Source organism: Chrysemys picta, chromosome 20 (genome assembly GCF_011386835.1).
Source record: "Chrysemys picta bellii isolate R12L10 chromosome 20, ASM1138683v2, whole genome shotgun sequence".
In the NCBI taxonomy this organism is placed as follows: domain Eukaryota; kingdom Metazoa; phylum Chordata; order Testudines; family Emydidae; genus Chrysemys; species Chrysemys picta.
This window is the reverse complement of record NC_088810.1, coordinates 15,437,057-15,459,163: the sequence shown is the minus strand read 5'-3', so window position 1 is coordinate 15,459,163 and position 22,107 is coordinate 15,437,057. Positions and strand designations below refer to the sequence as shown.

Genomic DNA, 22,107 nt, shown 5'->3' with positions numbered 1-22,107 from the left:
GCCCTAGCACACCAGAGGGAGCAGGCATGGGGAGGGACCCAGCCCTCTCCTCAGTGACCTTGCCTGGTATCTTAGACTCATAGAATACCAGAGTTAGGAGGTCATCTAGTCCAACCCCCTGCTCAAAACAGGACCAATTCCCAGATAGATTTTTGCTCCAGATCTCTAATTGGCCCCCTCAAGGATTGAGCTCACAACTCTGGGTTTAGCAGGCCAATGCTCAAACCACTGAGCTATCCCTCCCCCCAAAGGCAGAGGCTGGGAGCCAGGGATCACTGAGCCCCATTGGCATCTCCTTGCCACCCACCCCTGCTGGGACAGGGTCATTTGCTGACTAGAAAACAGAGTGTTACAAAGCAGAGCGCACGAGGTCAGGGGCGAGGGGGTTTGGCCAGCGTCCTGGGAATGGACAGGTCGGGGGCTCAGGGATACAATTCGCTATGGGAGCAATTCAATGCAACCCCAGGGCTCCCGCTCGGAGTAGGTTGCGCCTGTCAGTAGAAGAGTCCTGTCAGCGCCAACGTGATCCTGAAGATCTCGGCAGGTGGAGTTCCCAGGGGTCTAAGTACCACTGGACTGAAATGAGATTGGGAGATCGAAATCCTATCCAGTCTCCAGTGCCTTGCACCTGGTGTAGTCACTTACACCAGAGTAAGACACTCCCAGGTCACGGCGGTAGCGTTTCCCTACTCACTGTGAACTAGTCCGTGTAAACGGGGCACGGGGTGGCAGAGCAGCAGCCCTCTGCTTCTGTACAGTCGTTCGAAATCTCTCTGTGGCTTGAGTTGAACTGCTTTGGGCCCAGTCCCAACCTCATTCATGCTGGCGTGACTCCACTGGAGCGGCGCCAGGTTTACACAGGTGCGAGAGAAGAGATGGACGAATGTGCCAAGGGTCGTGGTGCATTCTCCATTACCGGCAATTTTTACATCAAGATTGGAGGTTTTTCTCAAAGCTCGGCTCTAGGCCTGTGCTATGCAGGAGGCCAGCCGAGATGAGCACAATGATCCCTTCCGGCCTTCGAATCTATGAATAAAGCCTAGACATCTTTAAAACAAATCAAACATCCCCTCCCCTCCTCCTTCATTGCAAACCCTTGCGATAGCTAGTGCTTAAAGCCCCAGCTTGCCTGAGACAGAGACCATCCTCCCTGAGACTGGTTTTGAAAATAAGGACGTTTCCAGTCCTTGTAAGCGGGGAGAAAAACCGGAAAACGTGACTCTAAAAGGCTCACACCAAGACGCAAAGAGAAAGAACCTAAATGTATTGTTTTATTGTTTTTCAAATGTCATGATTTTAAAGCCAATCTTCTGATTTGTGGGGAATGGAATGCAATTCGCAATTCTCCTACCCCCACCCCCCTTCCCCGCACACCCAGGGTGCCCAAAGCTGCACCAGAGACAACCTGAAAGTGAAACTGATTAGCACCACAGGTGAAATTGGCATGCGTAAACTTCACTGATGGAGGGAAATGTGAGGCTCAGGCCGGCCGCAATCTGCCTGCGCAGTGGAATTGCTGTTTGGATTGTTCAAGTCTTTCCATTTCTACCATGTGAGGCTTCACCCACTGCCCGGCCGAGCCAGCCCTTTGCGATATAGGATTTTTTCCCTTTTAGGTTTTCCTGGTCTGAAGCTCTGCGGGCAGATTTTGGCTTGACCCTGGGCTGCTCCCCGAAGACAAAGTTTCACTGTTTGCCTACACACAAAATTACAAACCGCTGCATGATCAGGCTTGAAGCTGAACCTACCTCCCAAGCAAACAATGAAGGGAGGGGGAGGGAGATTCAAAACCCTCTATGCCATGGCCCCGATCCTACCGTCAGAGCCACATGGGCAAACTCTGCCACTATGAGACTCCACACAGGCACATGGGTCACAGCCCAGCTGGCCCCAATTGTGCTATCGTGCCAGGTCACGTTTCAATCCAGAGGGAGACAAAGTCCTCAGACCCACGGGGGATGGGGTCAAAGGTCTGTCCTGATACCCCTCTCTGCCTGTGGCTGGGAGCAAGCAGAGGGGCACCTTTCCCAGGGCAACAACTAGGACGAGCCCTGCCAGGATCCGGAGGAGGCTGGGGCCGGGCAGACGTGCTAGGGAACTTCACCAAGGTGGGCTTTCTACAGTACCTGAAAACTGCCCCATGCAGCGATTCCTTACAGTGATGCAGCCCAGAACACACACGCTGATGGCTCCCACCTCACAGCATCCCCCTTCCAGGTTCCGATCAGCCCATCTTACAGTGACAATGGGGGAAAAAACAGACACGGGGGGCTTTTCTGACACTCGCCCCAGGCCACTCCATGAGGCAGCGGTGGCGACTGAAATAAAACCCAGGAGTCTCCAGCTTTAACCACTCAACAAAGTGCCCTCCTTCGGATTCCCCATCCCAGCGTGTTACAGGAAGCCTCATTAAACCAGGAAATTGCAAGTGACTTTGGGCAGCGAGTGAAACCTCCGGGCTTGAATCCATTTCACCGGGGCTAGGCTGGCCGCGTCTGGGAATGGAGCAGGGCCAGGGCAGGAAGGGAGCCTGCCTTAGCCCTGCTATGCTGCCACCCGGGAGCCACCCGAGGTGCCAGCCATCCGGAGCCCGTCCCCCTCACTCCCTCCTGCACCGCCATCCCCTGCCCCAGCCCTGAGCCACACCCCCTCCTGCCCGTCCCCCCAAACACCCAAACTCTCTCCCAGTGCTTGTACTCCACACCCCCTCGTGCATCCCCACTCCCTGCCCCAGGCTCAGCCTGGAGCCCCCTCTCACACTCCCTCCCAGAGCCTGCATCCCAAGTCCGTGCCCTAGCCTGGTGAAAGTGAGTGAGTGACAGAGGGAGGGAGCATGGAGTGAACGGGGTGGGGCCTCGGAGAAGAGGCGGGGCAAGGGTTTGTGTGATTAGACAATTGGCAACCCCACCAGGGGGGCCCTGGCTTCCCCACAGGGGGTTCCCCCCACTGCCCCATCTATTCCAGCCCTGTGCCCAGAAGGCCATTGTGCAGTGCTGTGGAGTTATAGGCAGGCCCTGGAGAACAATACAAGGAAATTCTCTTTACTAGGGTGGGAACCTCCTTATGACATCACATTAATGAAAAATGAGTCCAATCCCCCCACCCCCTTGCCCTGCTCCCAACATGAGCCAGGATTTCCATGGCAACGGATTAGATCCACCGGAGAGACTTGGGGTCTGCAGGAATCATCAGTAACTAAACCCGAAGGCAAGAGGCCTAGCACGGCTGTGGGGTTTGCAAACATGAACCCCGACCCGTTAACCCCTCCCCCATTCCACTCCCCTGAACAGTCGGGCAAGCTGAATTGTGCATGGCTTTGTGACTTAAACCAAATGTGAACCGTGCTCTCCAGAGCTGGGGGGGAAAAATAAAAAAAAAAAAAATCAGGCATTAACCCCTCCCGCACCACCCAAGTTTGTCCCCAGGCTGGGTTACTACACAATTTAGCAAGAGCGCCAAAAAGGAAATGTTTAAAAACAGACTTTCTGGAAACATTCCACATCGACCCTGAGCTTCAGAAAACGGATCCCCTCTCTAATCTGCAACATAACACAGTTCTAAAGGTTTGGGATGATCTCTAGGGATTTTACACCACCCCGTCATTACTAAATAGATCTAGATCTCGGTATAGTGATGTGTGTAGAGAGGATCAGACCCCCTGCTGGGGTTAGAGACCCTCATTCAGCAAAACGCGTGCTTAACTGTAATCACAGGAGCACTCCCATTTACTTCAATGGAACAAGTGGCCGATTTCGAGTTAAGAAGATGCAGGCAGCTCGGCCCTTTACAGCAAGGATTCGATCCTGCCAAGTGGGGTCCCTTTGAAGGAGCTACGTTGATTTACCCCAGATAAGGATCTGATCCTATATCTCTAAAAAGAGACTAATAATTTATACACCTATGTACAGTGGCTGTCGCTATATAGTGCTTATCTGTCTAAACATGTTATTTCCCCAACCCATGCTATTCTGTGCTCGTAATGTGGGGGAACCCCCCATTGTGCCAAGACCGGTCACACAAATGACCATTACGTGGGCAGAGGTTTTTCTAAACCGTGTCAGGAGCGTGCATGGCCGATTGCCCTGGTTTGAACAGCAACATTCCGGGCAGCTTTGGAAAAGCCTGGCTGTCGTGTGCCTGTTACATTAAAACCACATCATCAAAACCAACTGCTCTTTTTCTAAAGCCCGGCGTTCTAGGTAACTCCCCAGCACCCGGGAGGCTAAAGGACAAGCAACGCCAGCAGCCCGCCGGCCTTTGTTTGGCACGTCTCTTGCCAGCTTCGGCACTTTCCCTCGTGCAGGGACCTGGGGGAAGGTTTCATTAAAAACCTGCCACCAATTGTTTTAACCCATCTCCACCGATATCCGGTTTTAGGATCTATTTAACAAACCCGAACTCCGTGGCCATCGCTACGTGTGTCCCTTTAACAGAAACACCCGAGTCTGATTCTGCCGTTGTTTACACCACAGCTGGAATCCGGGCCCCACTGCAGATCATGGGGGGTTTTCCATTGACTTCAGGGGGGCCAGGATTTCTCGCAGTCAGTGTAAAATGCCATCAGATCAGCCTGAGAGCACAGGTGCAGTGAGCACGAGGGATATGGCAGGATCCGGCCCGTTGGCTGCAAAGGGACCGCTCTGGGGACAGGTCCAGCCACTGGTAGAGTACTCGGCTGTTCCTGAAGGCAGAGCTGGGGTGCAATTAAAACCCCAAAGGGAGAGGGGGGGGGGGCAAGGAAGGCCTGAGCCCCCATCCTTTGGCATTAGAGTCCCTTTCTTTTCTTACACAAAAGCAGACCCCTCCCCTCTCTCAGGTCACCTGAGGTCACCCAATCATGACCCCAGCATGGGTCATCAGCAGGGTTTGCACCCAGGACCTTCAGCTCTAAAGCACAAGGCTCTACTGCTCCGGCTAGAGAAGGAATTCCCTTAGCTGGCAGCGGTAGCAGGCTGTTGTCCACGTTATCGGCTACAAACACGTTACTGACTCTGAGATCTCCGGTAGATCAAGTCTCAGATTCTCCAGAGCAGAGCCACTGGGCCCCTCCCCTAGGGAATGATACACCCTTTCTCTGCACACACTGCAGGGGCAGAGTCCACACATGTCTAGATCCACAGGACAGCCCTCACCGAGCCAAACACATGAGAGAGGGGAGGAGAGAACAGGTTACAGACAGAGGGGGTAGAGGATGTAGAGATGCTGGCAGCAGAGGGAAAAGCAGCCCCCACGCTCCCACCCTGGGGCACAGAGACAAGGTAGGGAAGGATCAGGGAAGCAGTGAGTCCAGGAGCAGATGAGGCAGTGCCACTGTCCCTCATGTCCTCCGGAGAGGGACCTCTCCAGCCTGGATGTCTCAGACGGACGCATCGACTTCTTGGCAACGTTTGGCCCTGATGCAGGACCCAGGGTCTCCCATCTCCCACCAGGGGCTTGTCTGGATCTGGGTTGAGTTTAGAAAAAAAAAAAATGGAATGACTCAAATGAAGGAAGAAGCCAGTGTGCAGTCCGAGGAGCTGAAATGCTGCCCAAGCCGGTCCATGGAGGTGAGAGGTCAAAAGTCACAAGTGGGGGGGAAAAAGGGAGCCCAGTGACTTGAGTGAAGGCTGGCAGGAGAGAGAGATGGAGCAGGCACCTGCAAAGAGAAAGAGAGAGAGAGAGAGAGAGAGAGAGAGTGGGATCAGGGGGCAGCTGGACAATGAAACCCCAAAGAACCGTGGCCAGTTGGGTTAGACTGAGACCTGCGCAGGGAAAAAGATTTCGTCCCCTGGGAAATACTAATAGTTCAACTGTGTTTGGTCCTGAATCAAGAGGTCAAAATATTGAAGTTTTTCACAGAAGTTCAAAGAAATGGCAAAACGTTGCGTTTCAGATCAGTTCAACAGTCAACGGCATCTTCCTATACCACCGCAGTGCCTCATGGGAGTTGTAGTTCAGGTGCCTCACACCCCCATTCTTCCCTCTGGGCGGACTCTGTGGCTGAACTACAACTCCCATGAGGCAACACGGGAAGATGCACTTTAACGTTGAACTGATTTGGAAGAAAGAACAAAACATTTTGGTTCAGTTCAACAAACCAAGATGTTTCCATTCAGGTGGAACTGGATTCCAAACAAAGTATTTTGTTGAGATTTATATGACTGGGATAAAAACCCCAAAAGTTTCAGGAAAATCAAAGTTTTTCCATTGAAACATTTGGTCTTGTGGCAACTACATTTTCCGTCAAAAAGACATTTTGAGAGAAAATTTCTGAACAGGTCTAGTTAGAACCCAGAACCCTGCCACTGAAGCTAAAGGAGAATCTCCATTAGCTGTTTGCAGTACGGGGCTTATGACACACAATGGAGTAGATCTGAATCCATCCAGTAGAGGGCAGCAGACACACACAAATTTAAGGGCCAGCTTTTGACACTCAGACCCACCGTCCTGTCCACACACAGACTAAATCTGTTTAGTCTCCGATTTCTCCAACATTGCCTGTGGTGTGATCTGAAACTGTAACACAACAGGCCCAGGGCAGCACTTGATGCAAATCATTTATTTGCTTTTGATTCACCCCCCCCGCCGAAAGCTTGGCTCAAGGGGGCCTGGATTGGAGCTCCCCTGGGACTTCACACTGTGGCAGACCTGGGCACAAGTTGGGGGGGGGGGGAGCAGGGGGTCTTGCTGTGTGTCAGGGATCAAAGAACCCCCACCAATATAGAGCAGAGCTGCCCCAAGAAGGATCATGGATGCAGCATTTCCCATCGGATCCTCTCTACCCCGGTCCCTTCAGAGGGCGCACAGAGTCGCATCCATATTGGCAGTGCCAGTTCTCCCAGCCCCAGGAGGAAGTAAATCTGCTGCCCAAGAAAAACCGGGGCACACAGCAAAGCCCCTGGGGGAGAGGAGCCCGGATTTGCTCTATGGCACCCCCCAGCAGAAGAGGGCAGGTGAAGGGGCGTAAAGCAGTTCCCTCCCCCACCCACGTCCCTTGCACAGAGGCTGACTCACCTGCAGTGCCCTGGGGCCGGTCTCCCGTGCGCTTCACCTCTTACGGAGCCGCCTCATAAAGCAGCAGGTGATGGTGGCGAGGATGGCGATGCCCGTGAAGAGGGCGCTGGCAATGCCCACAATGAGGGGGATGAACAGGGTGTCCATGGCTGGAGGGGAGAGCAGAGAGGCCTGTCAGACCTGGCGCTGGAGGGGGCGTTAAGCAGCCGAGAGAGCTGGCAGAGAAGCCGGGTGGCGGGAGGGGGATTAGCTAGGCCGCCCTCCAGCAGGGGGCACAGAGCCAGCCCCATCCTGCCCAGAGCCACCTACCAGCCCCACAGCAGCTTCTGCTGTCACAGAGCTGATTGCAGGCCAGACAGACCCATGGCGCACTGTGGGGCAGCACTCAGCAAGGATACCCCGGGCGGGGGAGGGTGGAGAGAGGGAGAGGGGCATGCACCAATGCTCACGCAGGACTACGGGGGGTGTGGGGGGGGACAGCAGCACTCACCCAGGGCGTAGGGATACACGGAGGGGGCACAGTGGCACTCACCCAGGGCATAGGGATACACGGGGAATGGGCAGCGCCAAGCAGCCCTCGCCCGTGGCATAGGGATATGCGGGGGGGGGGGGGGGAGGAGAGAGGAAGGGAAGAGAGGAGGAGGCAGTGCACGCAGAACTCACCCAGGGCGTATGGATACATGAGGAACGGGCAGTGCCAAGCGGCACTCACCCATGCGTAGGGATAAACGGAAGGAGGGCGGGGGGAGCCAGTGCACGCAGAACTAACCCAGGGCGTAGGGATACACGGGGAATGGGCAGTGTCCAGTGGCACTCACCCATGGTGTAGGGATACACCTGGGGGGAGGGCGGTGCACGCAGAACTCACCCCGGGCATAGGGATACACGGCGACGGAGTTGGACTTCACGGCCCCGGCGTTGTACCAGCTGCGGTCGGGGTAGCGCACCCAGGAGGTGACGGCGCAGTGGTACCTCCCTTCGTCGGACGGCTCCACCCCATGGAGCCGCAGCCGGTGGCACTGCGGCCCCACCTTGTCCAGACTCATGTCCCCGCCTGACGCCCGCCTGCCCAGCTCGGCCACACCCTCGCGGCTCAAAGACGCCACCATCCGGCCCTGGGGCTCCTCCTCCCCCAACGTCACCTCCACCCACCAGCTGACGGCCATGTGGACGGCCTGGGTCGACTCCACCGAGATGTTGCACAGCAGCTCGGCCGTGTCCCCGCGGTAGGTGGCTGGGACGGGCAGCCACGCGTAGGCCTCCACCACCACGGCTGCAGGGGAGAGACAAGGGCAGCAGGAGTTAGTGCACTGGAGCTACGGCCCAGGGCCCAGACACTGAGCCCCCAGGCCCAGCAGGGTCCGAACACCCCCCACTGGCTGAACCCTGATGCTGTCAGAGGCCAAGGGGCTGGGGCCACACATGGAAATGCAGAGAGGAGGAAACAGCTAAAAAACACAACACAAAGTTGCCCTTAAGGCATCCCCCAGAAGGGGGCGCTGTAGGGAGCAGGGCAGGAGAACTAGTCATGGGGGAGCTCCTAGATACTCCAGCCCTGGCCTCCCCCAGCAGGGGGCACTGTAGGGAGCGGGGCAGGAGTGCTGGCTGTGGGGTGCTCACACCCAGGCCAATCACACCCTGTTGGAGCAATAGGAATCAGCACGGCCGGGGGCACAGGGCAGACGGCAGGAGTAGGGGTGCAAAGGGGGTCCCCCAAATGCACACCAGCCCCCCACCCAGTCCAACTCTTGTACCTTCTGATTTCATGTGCACCTTCAGCCCCTGTGACCGGCTGCTGGCCACCTCCCGCAGCTGGGCATCAGGGAAGTGCACGTAGGCCCGGGCCACGCAGCGGTAGGTGCCTGCGTCCCCTGGCTGGGCCGACTCGATCCGCAGCCGATAGGAGCCTGGGGCGGGCGTCAGCTTCTGCAGCGAGACTTGGCGCCGGCCCACCTGGCTGTTGGCATAGCTCTCCCCGACGATGGCCACTCCATCCGTGTCCAGCTGTGCCACCAGCAGCCCGTCCCCCTCGCCCACCTCCCAGCTCACGGCATACACCACGTGGGGTGCAGGGGCCGCAGGGCCTGACAGATTGCAAAAAAGCTCCAGGGCGTCTCCAGCGCTGAGCCGGACCTCGGGCGGGCTGGCCGACACTGCCAGCTGGCTCGCTGAAAAGGAACCAAAGAGAGAGCGGGGGAGTGAGAGCATCCACACAGCCCCGTCGGCACTGCCCTGCCCCGCCTCAAAGGACCCCATGCCCAGAGATCATTTCACCCAGCACTGACGTGTAGCCACCTCTGGGGTGGAGCATGGCTGCTGTTTAACAGCCACACAGCAATGCTGCACAGCAGGTAGGGGCAGGGGGTGAAGGAGAATTCTGCATTCACTTGAAGCTGCCCGGGGAAGGGTGTGTGTGGGGTGGGGCACAATATTTCCCTGCCAAACTGCTGAGCCCCTCACACAAACCTCAGCCTGTGAAGCCAGCCAGGGGAACCACAGAATCCAGCTCCCTCAAGGCCCAGGGTCCAATTCCCTGCCACCTGGCCCCACTTGGTCACTTGCTCGGGGACCGTGCAAACGCGACTGCTCTGACTGTGCTCACTTTGCACTGGAGGGAATGACTGATGAGACAGGAGACAACTGGCAATGTGGTCCCTGCTGGTGGGGACAGACCAAGAGGCAGGATCCCGACAGGCACAGGGCTAGCGGTTCTCACAGGGCCGGTGACCGATCTCCCCTGCCTGACAGCATCAGCGAATGCCCTGCTGCCCCATACCGCCCTCCTCCTCATGGAAGCCCAGCCCAGCGAGCACTGACACAGGATGCGGCTTGGGGGCGGAGCAGGCCGGGACTCACCGATGGACTGGACAGTCACCTGGGCCAGCGCTGCCCGCTTCTCGGCGATCAGCTGCCAGCTGCCGTCGGGGTCCTGGATCCATTCGCCTACTGTGCAGTGGTAGGTGCCCGCGTCTCCCGGGCGCACCCGCCCGATGGCCAGCTTGTACTGTTCGCTGCCTGCCTTGGCCACAGAGAGCTCCCCAGACCGGTACCGCTCGGCAAAGTGCCCGCCAGCTTCCACGGCGAAGTCACGCCGCACCCCGACCACCTCCTGCAGCGTCTGGCGCCCCACGGGGGCATCGGGAGCCGACACCCCGAAGGAGACAGAGAGATGGGTGTGCTGCTGCGTCTGGCTCTGGGCCGTGCAGCTCAACTGCAGCTCCTGGCCCTCCGACAAGCTGAGCTGCAGCGGGGAGGTGCCAGCCATGCGGCCTCGCAGAAGGGGCCTGGGTGTGGGGGCCAAGACCCCGAGCATGTCAGGGATCACTGCAGGGGTGGAGAGAGAGAGAGAGATGTGAGCAGGGTCTGGCCAGGCCTTGTCCTGCTGGTCACTGGAGCTAGGGAATCAAGATACCCAGGGACGACCCCTCTGCTCCACCACTAGGGGAAGGTGTGTGCATGTGTCCTCCCCTGCTCTAACGGCTCTTTACCTTTGATGTCAGATATCTCCCCTCTGCCCCCCATAGCTTTAATCCCCTTGGATGCTGCCCCGTGGCCATAAATGCCTGTAGGCCACAGACTGACGGGAGAGAAAACCCCGCAGCCCTAAGGACACCCTGAAGCAACAGCTGGTCCCTTTGGTTCCTCAGCGCCCCCTGCTGGTGAAAACAGGGGGTGGGCACTACCCCAACACCAGGCAGGGAGTCCCAGCTGCTCAGTCACTAGCCCCTGCTCCAGTCTCTGCAGGGCACTGAGGTCCCAATGGGCCACGGAGCCCGAACTCCACTCTCACTCCCCGGGGGCGCCACTGGGCAGACCCCTGGGTTGTAGCCACAAGGGGCCTGATCCTGTTAGGGCCTGAGCACTCAGCTCCCCAGGGCAGCTGCCGAGCCAGGGCGGATAGAGCCAAAGCCCTGGGCCTCTCTGAGGTGAAAGACCCTATTGCGCACCCCACCCATGTCAGGCAGGGAGAGCGAGAGGTATAGGTGGGGGGCGTGGGAGCGGCTGGTCAGCTGGACATGCCTGCATCTCCTGTGCCCCAGAGACACCCCAACCACACCCCTCTCACCCCACAAAAATAATCCCCTGTTCTGCTCTGCGAAGGCTGCAGCAAATCTCCCAGCCCCTCCCACTCAGCAGCTCCCTGGGCCCCTGGGCAGACCCCAGTGGGCTAATCCAAAGAGCCCAGCCAAGTGGGAACATCCCAAGGTGCAGCTGGTTCCTGGCCAGGCTCAGGGTATGAGGAACTGCGGGGTTCCCCACGCTCCGTCCTGGTTCCCCTTTCTGAAGGACGAGCTCCAGAGGGGCGATGTTATCTCAGCCGCCCATGCTGCGTTTCCTGGCCTGCGGACGCAGGGGAGTCCCACGAGTCGCTCCCTTACAGGAAAGGAAAAAGCCCCAAACCTCTCCAGCAACTCCACATCGGCCAGGGAAGCTGCCACGCAGGAGATTTCTACGGAGGGCTGCTCCCACCCACCCTAAGGCCCCGGTACCCTGCCAGGGTAGCACGGAGGAGCCGCAATGTGGCTGAGAACCAGGCCCATGTATGTCTGAGTCTCACACTCCCCATTTACATGGGGCCAGCGGCACAAACTGGGCTGTGTGGGGCAATCAGCACTGTCGTCTGGCGAGGGTCTGTGCAGACTCGTTCTAGATGCAGCCAGGCACGGAGTGCCTGAGCACCGGACACTAGACAACAGGGCTGCTCGTTACCCTAGCCAGAGGCTTCAGCACCAGGTCAGCCCCCACCACCCCAGGCTGTTACCAGTCCTAGCATAGGGGGCAGATCAGGGGACTGTCCAGGGCGCACATGGGGCCCTGGGTAGCAGAGTGTAAGTTAGAGCAACCTCAAAGCTGCTGTAATTTACACGGTGGGCAGGACTTGGTATGATCCAGACTATGGGGAGTGCATAAAATAGAATCCTTCCTGAAGCAACAGACTGAGGGCAGGGAGAGTTTGTACAGCGCCTAGCGCAATGGGGCTCTGCCCTAGGCCTGGCCCTTGGGTGCTACCATGGTACAGGGTCAGTCACTATAACAGGCCGAGGCTCCGCAGCCACCCACCTTCTCGTGCCTCATTTGCACCAGCACAAATTTGGTACGAGACACCACGTGACTGGCAGGCCGGCCCTCGCCACTGGTGCAAGTGACACACACGGGTCTGGGTGGCAGTGGAGAATTGGGATCTTTATTTTAGTGATTCATCTTGGCACTGGGGTGGGTGGGCGAAAAGGGGGGCTGGCTGTAAGGGGGGTTTACAGCCACCCTCCCTGTCTTGTCCCAGTGCTGGAATGGGGTAACTGGGAGCCAGGCGGTGTGCATGGGGTCCCCCGAGCTGCACGGTACCCAGGTACCTTTCAGCACCACCTTGCTGCTGTAGTTGCCATGGTACATGGAGTCGGTGGTGGGCGTGTAGCACTCGTAGACACCAGCGTCCTCGGCCCGCAGCCGGGCGATGCGTAACTCGACGGCATCGCCACGCAGCCGCTGCACTGACACCTCCCCACTCTGCACGCGGGGGCCGAAGACAGCGTAGGGGAAGCTGGGGTCCCTGGTGCTGATCATGCCGATGGAGATCTCGGGAGCCGTCGGGCGGTACAGGAACCACTCAAAGTGCTGCAGCGTGGGGCCCTCGTACTCTGAGACGCTGCAGGGGATGGAGATGGCCGTGCCCTCCACGCGGAACAGGGGCCCTGGGGGCAGGTGCACCTCCCGCGCCCCACACAGTCCTGCAGAGAACAGGGGGGGGGGAAGGGGTTAGTGACTGAGGGAACTACAGAGCACAGCCCGTCTCATCCCTCAGCCCAGTGGGGCCCAGGGGCTCCCATCCCCCATCTCTTTGCCCCCAGGGGTCTGTGTCCCCACAGTACACTCCTCTTCCCAGGAACCCCCCCCCCCAATACATCTCCTGGGGTTGCCTCTAGGGGCCCCAACCCCTGCCAAGGACCACCAGAACCCCATCCCCATCCCCCCTTTCACTCCATTATCCTGGCCCCCCCTTCTCAGGCCCCCTATGCATCCCCTGGGGGTCCCATGCCACAGCCTGCCATGTACTTCCTTTAGAGGGCCCATTCCCCTCCACAGTGAACAGCCCCCAAACAAGGGGCCCCATTCTCCACGCCCCCAAGATCCCATCCTCCAGGAATATCCCTTGGCCCCATCCCCCACCCAAGCAAGTCCAGAGCACCCATCTCCCCAACAGTCAGTTGTTCTCAGCCCCCCACCAGCAACATGCTGCTTGTCTCCCTCTAGTGGCTGCTCCACAACAGGACAACAGTCTACTGCTGCCAGCAGCATCACTCCTTCAGCTCCAGCAGCGGAGGCCAGGGCCGTGGTGCGGGAGGCCCTGGCAATGATGCAGGCTGGCATGGGGGGGTATATGAACTCCCACTGAAAAGTGGCTCCCTCCAGCCTGGCCCTAGGTGCCTTGGCTCCTGGGGCAGAGATCGGGCCAGCTGGCAGGGGAGGGAAGGGAACTGGAGTGGCTTAAGGGGAGGAGGCCCTGGGACATGGGCCCCAGATGGGAGCAGATGGGACTTGAGGACAGACAGCATCCATCAAATCCCTTGATCTTTCCAGCCCTGGATCCCAGATCTCGTCACAGCCCCGACCCTGAGGAGCTAAACCTCCCGGTCCCTGCTGCCGCTGCACAGGGAGGGGGAAGGGGCTGGCCCCTGGTCACACATCGAGTGGCTAGGAAAGGAACCCAGGAGTCCGGCTTCTGGATCTGTGCTCTAACCACAAGAGGAGGCTGCCTCAGGTTTGGTTTACAGACACCGAGAGGCAAGTGATGATTTATCCCCCTCCCCTGTCATTCAGCCCCATAGCAGGGAAATCCTCAGCACTCCCCCAGTCCCAGCCCCCCTGCACCCATTGGACTCCACAACCTGCCTCCTAGCGTGTCCAGCACAACCGCATCCCCCACATCCTCTCAGCACATCTCAGGACCCAACACCTCCCCAGAGCCAGCTGCACACTTCCCCCTCTGCTCCCCCAGCATCGACCACCTTCCTCTTCTGCAGCCACCGCAGCACAGCCTGTCTCTCTGCGTCTGCAGCCTTCCTCTTCTCTGGTCAGCCCCGCAGGTGCAGGCAGCCAAGCCCCCGCTCCACCGGCCATCGCAGAAGTGTCACTTTTGCTGCGTTGCTTTCATCTGCGAAGCGGTTTCAGATGGGGCCAGATTCTAGGCTGCATCCCCCAAGCGATCCAGCACCAGGCGGGGGGGTGGGGGGGAAGCGGGTTGCACTGCTACTGCAGGAGCCGAAACAGCCCCCCGGCGTAAGCCAGAGCAGCCCCAAGGCAGCTCCAACTTACAGCAGCTTCCCCAGAAAGCCTGTAGGGCTACGTAACTCTGCTGACTCCCCAGGCCTGCGAGGGGGCCAAATAGAACACCCAGGGAGTTCTCCCTCGGGGGTCTCAGGGCTGCTGGAGCTCCACAGAGATGGGGGGGAGGTTGGTTTGGAGCCTGGCATTGGGGTCAGTCTCAGCTCACCAGCCGCTTTCTTCTCCACACAGCCCTCTGCCCCATGGCCACTCCCAGTCCACAGCTGCCGGGAGCACAAGCCATGGCGCTGCCCGGGATTCCAGACACTGGGCCCGACCCCTTCCTGCCAGGAACTGGGTCAAGGCACAAGCGAGGAGCCCCGCCAGCCTGGGTCCAGTCCTTGCTTTCGATCACAAATGGCACGAGTATGGGAATCTCAGACCAATTCCTGGTGAACGTTCGTCTCCATCACAAAGCCACATGATTCGGCAGCATCTGCCCTGGGCTGGGATAGCTAGGGGTGGGGCAGGGGACGTGTAGGCTGGAACTGAGGGGCAGGGAAAGGGGGAGCCCTGGGCTGAGGTAGTGGGGCTGTGGGTCAGAATTGAGGGATGAGATGGGAGCCTTGTGCTGGGATAGTTGGTGGGGTGGGGGCCCTGTGGGTTGGAATTGAGGAGTGGGGGAGCCCTGGGCTGGGATAGTGGGGGGACATGGGCTGGAATTGAGGAGCAGGGGGAGCCCTGGGCTGGGATGGCAAGGGGGGGTTCTGTGGGTTGGAATTGAGGGGCGGGGGGAGCTCTGGTGGGATAGTAGGGGGCACGGGGTGGTACTGAGGGGCATTGCCAGGGCTGTGGATGGGGGCAGAGGGGGTGCCCAGTGTGGGGACAGCAGGAGGGGGCTACAAGTGGGGACTGACAGGCACTGGCGGAGCTGGGGGGGGGGGGGGAGGGAGAGGCTTTGCCCAGCTCAGCCGTTCCCTCGTGAGCAGTAAATTCGCTTCCAGAAGCCAGAACAGTGACTGGCTACACATTTGCTTCCTGCCCCGCTGGTGCGCCAGCCCCCAAGGGCTAAACCCCTCGCGCTGGAGGAGAGACGCCAACACTCCCTTGGCCAGCAGCCAGGAGAATCACATGGGCATCAACTGACTTCCAGGGCAGACGGGGGAGCCGCTGCGATTCCAGCCCTGGGGGAGTTCAGGGCGAGAGCTTCCCTCACTCTCCCCGCAGACAGACAGCTGCATGGACACACAGGGAGAGACAGTCCCTGCCCTAGAGAGCTCACAGGACACAGGAGGGGAAACCAAGGCACCAAGCAGGAGAAATGACGAGACCAAGGCCAGTGGCACAGCCAGGAACAGACCCCAAGTCCCAATCCAGGGCTCCGGCCTCTAGCTCACGCTGCTACAGCCTCGGCTATCTAGCAGCTCCTCGGGAAGAGCTAAGAAAAGCCATTTCAGCACAGAACAAATCACTAGCCAGAAAAGGGGCCTAATCCCCAGCAGATTCCCTGATCAAACAGGCTGGGGAGCGAGGCAAACCAGCCCCCACAGGCTCCGCTTTGCAGCTGCGGCCCAACCCAAGGACCTTTGCTCCCGAGCGTTTCCCCGCCCAGGGCCCGAGGGTAGCTAGCACCAGCCTGACATGCCAGCCTTCTCCACAGCGCAGCCCCACGTCTATTGCCTCATCCTCCAAAGGGACAATCGGACTTGGCGCGCGACGGCTCTGGGATGCCGAGGGGACAATGGGGGGGATGCAGCGCCAGCAGTAATTGGAACAGGCAGGATGCACAAAAGGCTCCTTCTCTTGCATTTGCACCGTGCAAGGCAAGCGAGCCAGACACATGCACGCGCTGCACATCCGGGCCATGCATGCTAATAAGATCATATCTGGGTCAGGCCACCCAGGAGCCGGTTGAGATCCAGGCCGCTCAGACAAAACACAACAGGGCCTGGGTCTCAAAACGGGTCACGTTTCTCACTGCACGTTAACGGGCAGATTTCCCCAAACGCTCGGCACCAATTTCATTAACTCCGGCACAGCCGCTCGTACCTCGATTTCAGCCCGGCTTCTAGCAGTTTCGCTTGTGTCGGCAAGTCGCCAGGAGCCAGCTAACCTGATCTAGCCATTGACTGGCTGGGATTTAGTTAGACGGTGGCCGTTTCGGTGCCTGAATGGCGCTCTCCTGCAAGTCTGGCCCTAAGAATACAGGCCTCAGTGCTGGATCACAGATGTCAAGGGACCATCGCGCTCCTGCGCGATCCAGGCCAGAGATGATCAATTACCTGCAGCCAGCCCCATAACGTCTGCATGAGCCAGAGCGGTTCTTACAGACAGACGCCCCACATGGCTCTGCAGCCGGTCCACTAGGTAATTCCCCTCCCTGTTAAAAATGTGCCCCTTATTTCCAGCCTGAATTTGCCCAGCTGCCGCTCCCCACTGCTGGGAGGGATAGCTAGGGTTACCATATTTTGAGCCTCCAAAAGGAGGACACTCCACAGGGCCCCGCCCCCAGCCCCGCCCACGCCCCAACTCCGCCCCCTCCCCTGCTTCCCGAGAACATTTGATTCGCGGGAAGCCTGAAGCAGGTAAGGGGGGTGTGGGGGGAGGAGGCGCGGCCCAGTCTGGCCCCCCCGACGTCTCCAGCCTGGGTCGGCTCGGGCCCTGGGGTGCCGGCCCCGGGCCCGGCCCCCGGCCGAGCACCCCCCGCCCGCCCAGCACTGCCGGTCCCCAGCCCGGCTCCCGGCCGAGCACCCCCGGCCGCTCAGCACCCCCCGGCCGCTCAGCACCCCCCGGCACCGCTCGGCCCCGGCGCCGCACCGCCGGCCCCCGGCGCCGCACCGCCGGCCCCGCATGTCCCGATTTTCCCGGACATGTCCAGCTTTTTGGGATTTCCCCCCGGACGGGGATTTGGAGCCCAAAAAGCCAGACATGTCTGGGAAAATCCGGACGTATGGTAACCCTAGGGAATAGCTCACTGGCTTGAGAATTGGCCTGCTAAACCCAGGGTTGTGAGCTCAATCCTTGAGGGGGCCATTTAGGGATCGGGGGCAAAAATCTGTCTGGGGATTGGCCCTGCCTTGAGCAGGGGGTTGGACTAGATGACCTCCTGAGGTCCCTTCCAACCCTGATATTCTAGGATTCTACAGAGGAGCTAATTAACCATCAGGGACAGACGGACTCCTGTTTGTTTACCACAGGCAGCAGGGCCCTGATTCTCGTTTGCACACAGACCACCAGTGCTGAGGGGCCTTAGAGCTGGCACTGCTGAAACTCACCAGGCCCTGCCCCAAAGAGCTGACAGAGAGGGCGAGCACCACAGGAGAAGCGAGAGGTCCCTGTGTGGTGGCTCAGCAAATAGGGAGCTGCAGTGGAAAAGATTCGGTGGCTGCAGTTTGACACATTCAAGGTTTTTTGAATCAGGGAGTGAATATTTTGTGGTGAGGAAAGTGACTCACCCTGGCTTTGGTTTCTAAGTAGCGTTTCCTGGTTGGGAGGATTTAAATTCAGCATGGGGAAAAAAGATCAGGAGCAGATTCTCTCCCCGCACCCCTTTGGAAACTCAGGCTGGAAGGTCTGAAAAGTTTCAATCTTTGGGAGCTCCTCTGGAATTTCTGGGCTCCGCTCCCCCTCCCCCACTATGAAACTGACCAGGCGTGCTGTGAAACAGACAGGGGGAAGACAGCGGAGCTTGGGGGTGCCTGTGTCAACTGGGGGTGGGGGCTGTGAAACACAATGAGAACGCCAGGCTCTCAATCTAATATTTATCAGTGCATTTGCTTTTCTGCTGCTTGGCAAGTGCTTTCAAAATAATAGATTAAAGTTTGAGTGCGGCTTTTTTGTGCGTGGGGGTGGAGGACACGGTTTGATATAGCTAGAATTGGGATGATTATTGTTTGTTTGTATTACAGAAGTGCCTAGACACCTCCGCCGAGATCAGGGCCCCACTTTGCCAGGCGCTGAAGGACAGTGCCCCAAGCACTGCACAGACAGAGCAAGACACAGTTCCTGCCCTGAAGCGCTCCCAGTTTGCACAGACAAAGGGTTTAGGGAAAGGCAGATTTAAATCTTGATTTAAAAACTGCCGGTGATGGAGAATCCACCCCAGCCCTTGGGTAAATTGGCCCAGTGCTTAATTACCGTCACTGTTAAAAATCTATGCCTCATTTCCAGCCTCAAATTGTCTAGCTTCAATTTGCAGCCCTGGCTTGAACCCAGATGCCCTGGGTCCCAATCCCATCCCACAGCCACAGCGCCTCTCTTCTTCTCCAAGGCATGGGGCTGAAATGCCATGCGGGGGCTCCTTCATGATGCCTAGCGTAACAACGCCTCTCCTTTGTCGTCATCAAGATGCAAACCGGGAAACTCAGCATCACAGAGTCCCATCTCTCAAGGTAAAGGGCTCCAGTGGTAGCAGTACTAGGCTGTTATCTTCTAGCCGTCTGGCACGCGCAGTGCTGGCACGCTGAGCTAATTCCTTGGGGTGTCTGCTGTCCCCAGAGCTCGAGTCCCACAAGGTTTAATTCCTCTGCCCAGTCACCAGAGCAGAGGGTGGGTGCCGCAGGGAAGAGATGGGTCTGGGAGCTGGGATGGAGCAGCCTGGGGGGATCAGTGGAGAGGCCAGAGCACCCCGTGCTGCAGTTATTTTCAGCTCTCCAGGGGGAACGATGGTGTGAATTAGAGCAACCCTGAGGCTGCCCTAATTTACACCTGTGGGCGGGCCAGGGACTAGGATATAAGGAGGTGCTTTAAAGCCCCTCCCTGCCCAGTGTCCCCAGTGCAGGAGGTTAATGACAAAATCAGGCCCACAACTTCTAGCTGTGCTTGTCGCTGGACCCGCAGAGCGAGTCACCCTTCCCCAGGGGAATTGCAGGAGATTTACGCTGCGTCGCCAGTGAAATTCCTTTGGGGGCGGGCAAAGCTCGGCCCATGCGGTGCAACCAGCAAGCGCTAGGGCCTGGCGCAGGGACCACGATGTCACGGCTGGGGAGCCGGGGGGTGTGCAGGCCTGGGGGCAGAGACTCTTCCTGAGCCCTGCCCCAACCCCCACCCCTCCCCAAATCCCAGATCTGCCCATAGTCACAACTTGGGGACTGGCCAGACAGCCCCGAGCAGGACAGATGGAGTCGCCTCCTGAGCCCGACCTGATGTTGCCAGGGCCTCAATTGAACGGTCCAGAGCCTGTTCTTAGCATGTGGCACAACAACTCCATCACCCCCTGCCCCCAACTCAGGAGCCAGCCAATGATCAAACCCCATCGGATCAGAGGGGAGCATTAAGAACCAATGAGGATCAGACTAAATAAATGGAGAAAGACAGAAAAGACAACCCCCTCCCCCACCAAACACACACACCCAGCTGCCCTCTGTGTTAACAGGCAGGTGGTGCCGTAAATGGGGGGCAGGCCCCACTGCCTTGGCCTGCCCAATGCTGGGGTGGGCTCTGGGTGGCAGAGGTAGCCCTGGCGTGTGAGGCGGGGGCTGCAGGGGTAAGCCCCATGGACACACATTGCATGGGGGGGGGTAAGTGGGAGGAAGGAGTGGCCTCCCTGCTCCAGTCTCTAGGCAGATGCAAGGCAGAGGGTGGGGAGACTGGGGAAGGAGGGCTCAGATAGAGCCCTGTTCCCTTGGCTTGGCCAGAGAATCAAGGGCTGTGAACCTCCATCCCCTACCATTGCAGGGCTTTCTGCCTCCCACAGGGCAGCCCCCCGCCACACTGCACCCCAGTCCCCAAGGGGGCAGAGCTCCCCTGGCCTGACTGTACCCCCAGTCCCCAAGGGGGCAGGGCTCCCCCGGCCTGACTGCACCCCCAGTCCCCAAGGGGGCAGGGCTCCCCCGGCCTGACTGCACCCCCAGTCCCCAGCCACCAAAGGGACAAGGCTCCCCTCGGCCGCACTGTACCCCCCGTCCCCAAGGGGACAAGGCTCCCCCCGGCCGCACTGCACCCCCCGTCCCCAAGGGGACAAGGCTCCCCCCGGCCGCACTGCCCCCCCCGTCCCCAGCCACCAAAGGGGCAGGGCTCCCCCCGGCCGCACTGCCCCCCCCGTCCCCAGCCACCAAAGGGGCAGGGCTCCCCCCGGCCGCACTGCCCCCCCCCGTCCCCAGCCACCAAAGGGGCAGGGCTCCCCCCGGCCGCACTGCCCCCCCCGTCCCCAGCCACCAAAGGGGCAGGGCTCCCCCCGGCCGCACTGCACCCCCCCCCCGTCCTCAGCCGCCAAGGGGACTGCCCCATCTTCAGCAGCAGACACCCCAGAGCCCCCCCCCCCAAGCAGCCAGGGCTCCCCGCGCACCATGCCCCCAGCAGCCCGCACAGAGCCCCGGGAACCCCCGCAGCCCGTGCGCCCCGGCCGGCGCTGCCCCCTCCGCTGGCGACTCACCCAGCAGCAGCAACAAGGAGCCCAGCGCGCCCCGGGGCAGCGGCTCCCTCATGGCTCCCATGGTGGCGAGCGCCGGCCAGGGGCTAGGAGCCTTAGCCGGGGTCGCGCCGCCCGAGGCAAAGCAGCCCCCGGCCCCGTGCGCCGGCTCGGGTCCGTTCGGCCTCCCTCGGCCCCGCCCGATTGCAGCCGCGCAGCGCGGCTCGCCGAGCTGGGAACAGCCGCTGGGCGGCTCGGATCGATCCCCCGGCCCCCGCCGCAGCTTGTGCGCCGCCACGTCCCGCGCCTGGGCTCGGAGCTACAGTCGGGGCGGGAAAGCCCCCCCTCAATTTCCTGCGTCTCCGATGCGGCCTCCCCGTGGGAGGGGTGGGGGTTACATTTAGCGCTGCGCGTCCCTGTGCAGCTGTTGTACGTGTCCCACCCCCCAGAGGTGGCTGCATGTCAGTGCTGGGTGGTAAGGGGTCCCTGTGGAGCATTACTGCCTGGCTGCTAAACAGCTGCCTTGTTTCACCCCAGAGGTGGCTGCCTTTGGGTGCTGGCTGAGGAATCCTTGGCCCTTTTCACGGTGCTGCCCGCAGGGTGTGGGGGAGCTGCCCTCTGCAGGACAGAGGGTCCCTGGGAGGAGAGGAAATCTGGAGACTTCCCCACCCCCTTGTAAAATAAGATGCCTTCAACTCTGAGAGTGGGGTCTAGGGTGTCAGGACTCCTGGGTTCTATCCCTAGCTCCGGCAGGGGACTGGGGCCTAGTGATTAGCTCAGAATCCTGCCTGTGGATCAGAACTCCTGGGTTCTGTTCCCAGCTGTGTCACTGACTTGCTGTCTGACCCTGTGTGACTCTTGTCCCTGCTCTGTGCCTCAGTTTCCCCTATGTATAATGCAGATGGCCCTGACCTACCTTGCAGGACTGGAGGCAGCTGGGATTGTTGGGAGCGTTAATTCCATCATCTGGCTGTGGAGTGAGACTTTCCTATAGCACGGGGGTTCTCAAACTGGGGGTCAGGACCCCTCAGGGGGTCATAAGGTTATTACATGGGGGGGTTGCAAGCTGTCAGCCTCCACCCTAAACCCCGCTTTGCATCCAGCATTTATAATGGTGTTAAATATATAAAAAAAGTGCTTTTAATTTATAAGGGGGGTTGCACTTTAGAGGTTTGCTATGTGAAAGGGGTCACCAGTACTGTACAAAAGTTTGAGAACAACTGCTATAGCAGTTCAGGAGAAGGTGAAGGACCATTATTGTTAGGGCAGGAGTCACCAGGTGGCGCTGTTGCACCCAGTCATACAAGGTCTGTTTGGTCTCGAGGGAGCAGTGTCAGTCTTTGTTGAAGTGCTGCGTTGTTGTCACTTTGGGGGGGATGCGGTTGCTTTTGGGGGAGCTGTTGCAAGCAGATTGCACCCTGCTGGAATCTCTTGAAGGGGAGTCAGTTCTTGAGCAGAGCTGCCCCCTGGGAACCGGGTATGGGTGTGTGGGCTGAGATGTCTGA

The 22,107-nt window shown here is 59.3% G+C and overlaps 2 protein-coding genes across 3 annotated transcripts in view; one reads left to right on the top strand and one right to left on the bottom strand.

Moving 5' to 3' along the window:
• The window catches only part of LOC101948039 (junctional adhesion molecule A-like), a 333,339-nt gene that overhangs the window by 286,928 nt on the left and 24,304 nt on the right, over positions 1-22,107 (top strand). The window lies entirely within an intron of this gene.
• Positions 1,259-21,050, bottom strand: IGSF8 (immunoglobulin superfamily member 8). Of its 2 annotated transcripts, none has more exons than XM_065574763.1 (7): positions 20,627-21,050; positions 12,345-12,719; positions 9,850-10,317; positions 8,748-9,161; positions 7,862-8,266; positions 6,994-7,142; positions 1,259-5,443 (listed from the first exon to the last, which is right to left on the bottom strand). In XM_065574763.1, exons 1-6 carry the CDS (start codon positions 20,685-20,687, stop codon positions 7,027-7,029), a joined length of 1,839 nt encoding a protein of 612 aa, XP_065430835.1. In that variant the 5' UTR covers positions 20,688-21,050; the 3' UTR covers positions 1,259-5,443; positions 6,994-7,026. The 2 variants fall into 2 exon arrangements, with proteins under 2 accessions (XP_065430835.1, XP_005293818.2); XM_005293761.5 differs by having other exon boundaries at positions 1,259-5,635; positions 20,627-21,049.